Source organism: Rasamsonia emersonii, assembly GCF_000968595.1.
Source record: "Rasamsonia emersonii CBS 393.64 chromosome Unknown ctg1118621760498, whole genome shotgun sequence".
NCBI lineage: Eukaryota > Fungi > Ascomycota > Eurotiomycetes > Eurotiales > Trichocomaceae > Rasamsonia > Rasamsonia emersonii.
Genome location: NW_013562960.1, coordinates 32579 through 42012, shown reverse-complemented (window position 1 = coordinate 42012; position 9434 = coordinate 32579). Strand labels below are relative to the sequence as shown.

Here is a 9434-nt window from a genome sequence, read left to right as displayed (position 1 = left end):
TCTCTGTCGTTTCTCGCAGCTGCTGTCTCGCCCATGGAGTCGCTGGCCAGGTAACAATGACCCAGCGCAATTAATGAGGGCGCAGTTCATCAGGCTCTGCAGTAAATTAACCTGCTACCACTGTGTAATCTCAGTTCGTCAGGACGGGCAAATCAGATCGTCAGCAGCGGCTTGGCGTGGCCCTGGCGCCCTAAGTTGGCGTGTGATTACTAGGTTTCCTCCGCAATGTAACGGTGGCACGAGGAGCGCCAGCCCGTAGCGCCTCCTGAGGACAGCACAGTGGCACGAACCCCCCAAGAATAATCAAGATTATTGATAATTGTTGTATGCAATTCTTCAGGGCGACCATCGTCTTCCCCAGACGCCTCCAACACCCCCAGAATATCCCGCATCTCCAGACGCTTGCCTATCTGGGCGTCCGGTCAGCAAGAGCACGCAGAGCGCCGAGCCAGAACACGGACGAAAGGGCCCTGACTGCCAATAGAGGCAGGAGCCAACCACCGGGCGAGCTAGCTGATGCCCACCCACGGCACCGGGCACGGGACTGCGACTGGCAGCAGTTCTGTACGGAGGACACACCAGTCAGACGGCAGCACACGCGCGTCTCTGGCTGATGGCCACTGTCAGGCGACCTCTCTCCAATTGCATTGTCTGTTGGGGCGCGTTCGGCCGGGCTTCATTCCCGATCGGGCCTTGTGCCGCTAGTCGAGGCCTGAGCAGCCGACCATGGCTCGGCCGACCAACCCAGAGTCCGGGATAATTGTCTGGCCTCAACCGATTTCACCGTTTCTCCGGTCGGGTCGGCGGTTGGTGAGGTTTGGCATCAGCCCCGCGGGGCAGCTGACTCCCTGTCGGCCATGAAAATTCTCTCCAGAGTAATCTCCAGTTTCCAGCCTCCATGTTCAGTCTTGTCCCCGCTTTTCGTTGGAATCGGCCTGGACGCACTGTCAGTAAGACACTCGGCCGGCCAGCGACTCAGCAGTCATCGAGTCAGCCACTTACCCACGCTAATCCCGATCCCGACGCGCTGACGAACACAATTTTCCCTGCACGGGACGTTACGGGAAAGACTCGGGAAAGATTCGTACTCGACCGGTTGCGCCTGTGCGCTGCCAAGTCGGCATCCTGTCGTCGACTCGTCGGCGATGGCCACTGCACGTCAGAATCTTCGAGTGTGTCTCAGACAGGGTTGAGCTGGAGAACTCCGCACGTCGACTCTGTACTCCACACTTGACAGCAGTCTGTGGGAATGAGCGCGGGGTCAATGCGAGAGAAAGTAGAATCGAAGAGCACAGAAGGGCAGTTGCCAGTGTAGAAAAAATGACGCATGTCTGAGCGGCAGCGGAGGAAGGCACGACAGAGAGAGAACGGGGAAGGAGCTTCCCGGTCAGCTGACCGAGCCTAACCATCGACAACGACAATCCAGAGAATACAGAGCAAGCACTGGATCCAGCATCTCCAAATGTACGATTGCCAGACCTGCTTGCTGGACGACTGTCAGTGTAGATATATATATATCCATACCTGGATGAACACTGGTAGGTAGGTTATCTAGATATATATCCAGCGCAGGAATTCGCTTGATATCTGTCTTTATTTTTATCCCCATCCCCATGCTGATAAATCCAATGAATGGCCTGGATAAAATGGTCAGAGGAGGAGAAACTATTTAACCGGAGAAAACGCAGCCAGTCCGGAATAATTTGATCTCATTTTCCCGACAATAGGAAAATATCTGAACTGATAGAGGGAGTGATACGGTACGAAGTCTATGTAGCTATTGCTGCAGTCAGTGTAGGATCATCTCTGACTTGGAAAAATCTATCTTTTCTAAACGCAAAGAGGACGAGATGCTGTCCACTATCGATAAGATAAAGAAAGACAGCAGCGCAAATAAGGAAGATTTCGCCAGAAAATAGCAACAACTACTCTCCTTGAATGGACATTCCTCGCATCGCAGTATACTACAGTACCTATGTACGTAGTTAGGTAGCAGTTATATAAGTAGGAGGTTACTCCATCTCTTCCAGAACATAGCAAGATAGCTAGCATCCGTCCGGGCTGCTGCTTCATCAGCTGGAGTCTGGACATTATTATTCACTTCTTTGACAATTTGAATGCTAGTATATAACTTGAAAGCGTATTTGTCTGCTTATATATATTTCAACTTTTCGTCCTCTCTCATTCATTCTTTCTTTCTCTTTCTCTTTCTCCTTCTCCTTTTCATTTCTTTTCTTTCTTTCTTTCTCTTTTTTTTTTAAAAAAAAAGGCGATTGATCAGCAATGAATTACCTAGCTATGAAACTGTATCTGACCGTCTGAAACTACAGTATAAACATTTGTATATCGTTAAGGTTAAAATATATTATCGACCTTATTGACTACACCAATAATCCTGCAGATGCTTGTTTCTTGATATATTGCAGACCGTCCGTCAACCTTTGACGACAGCAGATTTTTTTTTTAAAAAAAGAAGATTTGAAAGAATAATCGTCGAGTTTATTTCTAATCAAGGTTAATTGGATCTTCCCAGTCATGTTGTTATGCAGTGGTTACATCATAAAACTCTATTATCTAAGATCAGCAATTGAATATCGGTTTCTGTGTAGAGGAGATAGCTGCACTACATACGTCTTTATCTTTAGCTTAATTATTTCGATCAGGATGGAGTAATATTATCACCTTTTTAGTTTACCTGTATAAACTACTACCATGACCTCCAATACAGCCGCCTGGCAAACCACCGCCAAAACCAAACGCTTCCACCTCAAACCCGCCCCCTACACCCATCCCGGCCCCAACGAGCTTGTCGTCCGCTCCGCCGCCTGGGCCATCAACCCCGTCGACTGGCTGCAGCAGGACTTTGGCTACTTCCCCCTCGACTACCCCACCATCCTGGGCGAGGATGTCGCCGGCGAGGTCGTCGACGTGAACGCCGCGCCCGCCCACTCGTTCCGCCCCGGCCAGCGCGTGCTCGGGTACGCGCTCTCCCTGGCCACGGGGAGACCGGCCGATGGCGCGTTCCAGGAGTATGTCGTCCTGCAGGCCAACATGGCGGCGCGCATCCCGGACTCGTTGTCCTTTGACCGCGCGGTCGTGCTGCCGCTGGGTCTGGCTACCGCCGCCGCGGGCCTCTTCCAGAAGGGCTTCCTCGAGTTGCAGTACCCCGCGCTGGACCTCGACCCGAAACCGACAGGCCAGACGCTGCTCGTCTGGGGCGGAGCGTCCAGCGTTGGCAGCAACGCCATCCAACTCGCCGTCGCGGCGGGCTACGAGGTGATCACGACGGCGTCGCCCAGGAACTTCGCCTACGTGAAGAACCTCGGCGCCAGCCAGGCGTTCGACTACAGCAGTGCCAGCGTGGCGGACGAGCTGGTCCAGGCGCTAGAGGGCAAGACGCTAGCCGGGGTACTCGACACGGTCAACCGCAACGGCGCGATCCAGCACTGTCTCGACGTCGCGAGCAGATCGCACGGCAAGAAGGCCGTCGCGTCCGTTCTCCAGCCGCCCGCGAAGCTGCCCCAGGGGGTGACGGCAAAGTACATCCTGGCGTACACCATCAAGGACAACGAGACAAGCAGGGTGATCTTTAACGAGTTCCTGCCAAAAGCCTTGGCGGAGGGCAAGTATCAGGCCGCGCCGGAGCCGTATGTCGTTGGGAAGGGGTTGGAAGCGCTGCAGGCGGGGCTGGAGGCGCGGAAAAAGGGCGTTTCGGCGCAGAAGATCGTCGTGACGGCGTAGGAATAGAATACTCTTGACGATATGATCCTTGATCTGTCGAGTCAAATTGGGAGCCTTCTGGGTCAGCACTCACCAGGGCTAGGGCTAGGGCTCGCTGACTCAGCTTCTGATCACGCCTTGATCCTGAGAGAAACAGAAGAGAAAATAAGACGCTGCTTTCGAGTTTGTATCTGGTAGATGGAGTGATATGGTTTTTTTTTAAAAAAAAGGAGAAAAAAGATGATTGCAATGTACTGTATATAGGTACTAGAGTTTGAATAAGTAACAGTATAGACAGGAAATGAACCAGACAAAGCTTAAACCTGTCAACCAGAAAATATCCATCAGCCGACGACATGCATGGCAAGCATTCCGACGAAGGTGAAGGAATTGAACAAAGGCGACGATACAAGACTTGTTTCTCGACGATGGGATGCTGGTCGTATGTACAGTACAGCACAGTACAAGGAATTGATCTCCGTAATCATGCTGATCAGTGCGTTCAAGCCTGAAGAGATTATTCATACCTCAGCGATGTTGGTAGAGCATGAGGTTCTATAAGGAGTCAGGGTCGCCGGGATCTTACTTACGGAACTGCAAATAAAAGAATGGCCCTCTTATTTACTTTGAAAACAAGCTGTCGCATTGCGGGTTCTAGGGTTGTCAGTTTTTGAATAATCTCCAGAAATTACGTATCCTATCAGGCTTACCTATAGTAAATCGAACCAATGATAACAGCCATGACAGTTTGACCGATGAGCGTCATCAAGGTCGCCGCATTCGTTCCAGAGCCTGGTACACAGAAACATAAGCATCTATACAAGTTACTTCCAAAGCTGGAATTGTAGAGTTTACCTCTGATACACTCGCTTCGCGCAAAGCCAGGTCTGCATCGGCACAGAAATAATATATAGATAGACTCTTGGGTCAGACGTGTTTGGCCTGTGAGAGCTGCTTCTTTTCCTCTAGATAGATTGGAATTCTTGCCCTATTCAGCAAAAGAAACTTTTATGCTTATGACAGCTGCTCAACTCAAGCGCCAAGTCGATCTGCTGGCTAGTTGTTACTTCAGGAAGAAAGATTCCATGTAGTGATTGCCAATGGCCTTGATAATTATTCTGCGAGGACGAGGTTGTTAGGTCACATAACAGACACAGGACTGGAGAATATCTGGTCGAAAGCAGAGAAAGAAGGACAATTTGGCAGAAATTTACTCTGCAAGTGTAATTAGATACTCTATGCTGTAATGCAGTCTGCTTGTCTGTCAGAATTCCCAGTTCCTTTCAACAAACACTAGCTGAGCAGGAGACTGATCCATGACTGATGGCGTGAAAGACTAACACTAATAATCCTGTCTACGTCTTAGAGGAGAAACCAGTACTTGACTATGTGTTTACCACAGCTGATAGTCTACAGGATCTCCCGCTTCTGTCGTGTTCATGAATCATGCACTCTTTCTCCAGGTTTGAAAATCTATTGACTGACAACGTGTGCATGAGAACAATAAGATGCAGAAACCAAAGGAAGCCTTTGTACAATACAATCTGACTCATTCCATACATTTGCGTCGCCTTCATTGTTTCACGGACGGCTTCACATCCAGAAGAACCCCTGTAATCGCCGATATTCTCCTTCATTCTTGCAGCTGTCTCTTATTGATATGGTCATTTCCCCATGAATGGATGGATTTTCCCTCAACTCTTGACCAGATGCTACGACAGCATCGGAAGAAGCCTGCTGACAGATCCATTATTCGGCATTATAGACGTCCAAATAAGAAAAGCAGTCTGCTTAAGCCGTCAATTGTCTATCCACACGTCTATAAGAAGCTGCTGTTCTTGGCTGAGGTCCTCAACTCTTCTACTAGCAGCTCATCAACTCTAGCAGTGTTAGACATTCAATCTGCTACGTCTTCCTCTGCTACGTCTTATCGACTTCCGATCATCACCATGGCTCAGGCCGCTCAGCGACCTTCTGCGCTTACGTTTCCTGCTCTCCCCCCAGCGCCACCCGCATACACCCTCGACTATCATGTTTACGGGCACAACATCTTCGTCCTGGCAACGATGTGCTACGGGAAACGGTTCATCCTGTACGTGGCAGGGGTCGACTTGCGAGAACTCTCCGACATCTGGCTCAACTTTATGAAGAACTTGATGAACACTCGCGCTGCAGTGGAAGAGGGTCGAAACATGTCTCACGCGACACTCCTGGACATGTGGCTGCTTTCCAACGCCAAGGCTACGATGCAGGGCATGGCGTCCACAGCGCCGTGGTCGCGCATCCTGACCATGGAGGACTGGCTCAACGTCGACACGGTCCTGCTCCAGATGAGGATCTCTCGGGGCGAAATGTCGCTCGTCCCTTCGACCCCCAGCGCTGGGTTTTTCCGCGCGCGCATGCCCCGGCTCGTCCTCCCCTTCTCGGACTTCCTCGCCCGATCCGGAGTCATGCTTGTGCATCCGTCGCTGATCTTCCTCCCGCCGCACGACCTCAGTGACCGGCCTCCCAGGTTGACCAAGGTCTTTGTCTGCGGCCTGCCGCGCTATTTCAAGCCCGTCCCGGCCAAGCACGGTAGCGAGGGCATGATGCGCGAGCTCGAGATCCTCCTTCACATCCAGCGGGCGTCAGCGTCGAACATGTTCCGCGTGCCGATTGTCCACGAGGCGGTGCGCGCGGGCGAAGACGATGGCCAGATCTACGGGTTGTTGCTGACCTACTTCCCGCGCAGTCGCACGCTGGCCCGTGTGCGTCTCCAGGAGCGGCCCATGGCTCTCCGCCTGCATTGGGCGACCCAGCTTCGCGAGATGGTCCTCAAGCTGCACACGGCGGGGATCATCTGGGGGAGCCCCCAGCCGGAGAGCGTCCTGGTCGACGAGACCAACAATCTGTGGATCATCGAATTTGGCCGCACCCATGCGCCGCGCTGGGTTGATCGCAGCAAGGAGGGCACTTACGAGGGGGATCTCCAGGGCGTCGCTCAGATGTGCAACTGGCTTTCGGGTGTCTTAAACGACAACACTCCGCATACTGATGCTGCTGATGCGGGAGCGCAGATCCTGGCGACTGACTATGAGATCATGACTTGGAAGAACCAGCTAGCAGCGAGTGGTCATTGATCGTTGGTTGATACTTGGATACTGAAGGCGGCGGATTGGGAGATTGAATGAATGAAGGAACTTTCAGGGAAATCATGTATCTATTTTTTTAAGAGATTTTTTTTAGAGAAAGACAGATAGAATGGAAGATAATCTTTATGCAACAGTAGCTGTTTTCCTTCCGTATCATCAGAGAATAACTTGAGAGTGCTCTATTACCAGTGTTCCTGTCAGGGCCGTCAAACGCAAGATACGACTCCAATTACCTTGGCGAAGAATATTAAAGATCTATCGCAGACGTAAAGCAATTGAGTATGATTGAGTACGACGATTGTTTATTCGACAAGAATCCTGCAGGGAGCGAAGTTATAAAAATATATTATTGGGTATTTTTGCTCTCCAAGTTGATTCTGGAGTAATAACTTCGCACCACTACACCAGCCAGGGTGCTGTCTGAATAATTATAAATTGTCCTCCACAATCTATCACTATTACATCGATCTTTGCAGTATGTCGAGACATGCATCGTCATCGTCGCAAAAATAGCAACGCGATAAGATAACAATCACGTGCCGTCGATCAGGGGAAAACTCCGAAAGTTCACCACTTCACGTCGACGACTTCAATTCGAGCACTCGGGCCAGCACAGCCGCGTGAGCGATGAAAAGTTCTTTCCTGACGCATATCAGCCCCCCTGATGCATAGAGGTGTCGCCTCTGCGTCTTCCCTCCGCGGGTTCGCAATCGACTATGACAATCTCGACGATGTCGACTCCGACGACGACTCGCCGCCGCTCCGGCCGGCAGACTGGAAGCCCCGGGCGTCGTTCACGCGATATCCACCGCGCCGGCTGCGCACATACGCCATTGTGACCGTCCTCGTCCTCGTCCTCCTCTATCTCACGTTCCGCAGAGGCCACTCGCACCCTGCTCCCGGGCCGCACCCTTACCTGCGCTACGAGGCCGTCGATTGGTCGCGTTTCGCCTACAGCCAGTATGTGACCACGAGCGCCTATCTCTGCAATGCGGTGATGGTCTTCGAGGCCCTGCATCGGCTGGGCAGTCGCGCGGAGCGCATCCTCTTCTATCCCGAGGACTGGGATACCTGGATTGAGAACGGCAATGATCGCGATAGCCAGTTGCTGGTCATGGCGCGCGACCAGTACAATGTCCAGCTCATCCCGATCAAGCCGGAGTCCATCAGGAGCATCTCTGACGCAAGTAAGCTCCCACCATACCTACTAGATTACAGACCATAACGAGGGAAACTAACGACTCCAACAGGGGACCCAACCTCATGGGACTGGAGTATTACGAAATTGTATGCCTTCAGTCAGACGCAGTACGATCGAGTGCTCCATATCGACTCGGACGTGACGATCCTGCAGAACATGGATGAGCTCTTCTTCCTCCCCCCTGCCCGAGTGGCCATGCCGCGCGCATACTGGGACAATCCGCGCAGCGGGAAGCTCACGTCGCTGCTGGTCTTGATCGAGCCCTCGTATGCGGAATACCAGGCCTTGATGGAGGCCTCCCGACCCGTTGTCCACGGCCAGATCGTGACCAATTCCACCCCGGGCCACGAGATGTACGACATGGAGCTGCTGAACGAGCGCTACGGCGGGTCGGCGCTGGTCCTGCCGCACAGACAGTACGGCCTTCTGACGGGGGAATTCCGCACCAAGGACCACCGCAACTTCCTGGGCAACGACTACGAGAAGTGGGATCCCGATCGCGTCCTGAGCGAGGCGAAACTCGTCCACTTCTCCGACTGGCCGCTGCCCAAGCCATGGGTCATGTGGCCGCAGGCGCTCCTGGCGGAGATGCTGCCCAAGTGCGACGTGAAGCCCGGGACCGACGAGGAGAGCGGCTGCCGGGACCGCGAGGTGTGGCGGGAACTGTACGAAGACTTTCGTCGAAGACGGAAGGTGAGTACCTAGTCGCGATCGAAACGACGCAAAATTCAAATTGGTAATACGATGATTGACTAACGACTGCCTAGGAAATATGCAAGTTACTGAGCTACCCGGCCCCGGACTGGCCGCCGAGGCAATCTTCATAATTCACCCAGCTAGATGTGTGTATTATTCGACTGATATTTAGATATATATGCGGTATCAATATGTTCTGTATGTATATAGAGAGGGAGACAGCATGCAATATATACCTTTGATTCTCGAACTTGAAGATTAGGCAGTTGAGACAGTCTTGACAGTATTGCAGGGAGGCAAAGTCATGGCCTTGACAAACAACATTTGTGTCATAAAAAAAGGCAGAAATCATCAACAAACTGGATAAGGAAGGGCAAGAAAAAGAGATCGGGAGAGAGGGGAGACAGAATAAAGTGAGTCGAGCCTCGACACTTACTTTCGTAGCAAAGAGCACGAGCAGAATGCTTGCTGATCACGACTCAATCTCAGATTAGCTCTGATCGATATGCATGTGTATATGTCGTAAGCCAGTCGAGCATCATTCCACAGATCGATACCAATTTCTAACTCGCTGAGCTAGTCAATCGCCCATGCCAGCAGATGCAATGTCCAATCGAGTGATGATTTCTGCAGGGCAGTTGAGATATCCCTTGCATAACCCACATGTCTGCCGGACTAACCCAGCA

General features: G+C 51.9%; 3 protein-coding genes across 3 annotated transcripts; all 3 read left to right on the top strand.

The window, feature by feature from the left end:
- Positions 1 to 2712: 2712 nt before the first annotated feature.
- On the top strand, positions 2713 to 3741 carry T310_7071 (Zinc-binding oxidoreductase CipB; the record flags this gene model as incomplete). Its single annotated transcript, XM_013470143.1, has 1 exon — positions 2713 to 3741. The coding sequence occupies one exon, from the start codon at positions 2713 to 2715 to the stop codon at positions 3739 to 3741; it is 1029 nt and encodes a 342-aa protein (XP_013325597.1).
- A 1928-nt stretch (positions 3742 to 5669) lies between these two features.
- On the top strand, positions 5670 to 6839 carry T310_7070 (Uncharacterized protein; the record flags this gene model as incomplete). Its single annotated transcript, XM_013470142.1, has 1 exon — positions 5670 to 6839. One exon carries the CDS (start codon positions 5670 to 5672, stop codon positions 6837 to 6839), a length of 1170 nt encoding a protein of 389 aa, XP_013325596.1.
- Positions 6840 to 7515: 676 nt separating this feature from the next.
- Positions 7516 to 8879, top strand: T310_7069 (AlphaN-acetylglucosamine transferase; the record flags this gene model as incomplete). The annotated part of the gene is made up of 3 exons (XM_013470141.1): positions 7516 to 8038; positions 8102 to 8745; positions 8820 to 8879. The coding sequence occupies 3 exons, from the start codon at positions 7516 to 7518 to the stop codon at positions 8877 to 8879; spliced, it is 1227 nt and encodes a 408-aa protein (XP_013325595.1).
- Positions 8880 to 9434: the final 555 nt, after the last annotated feature.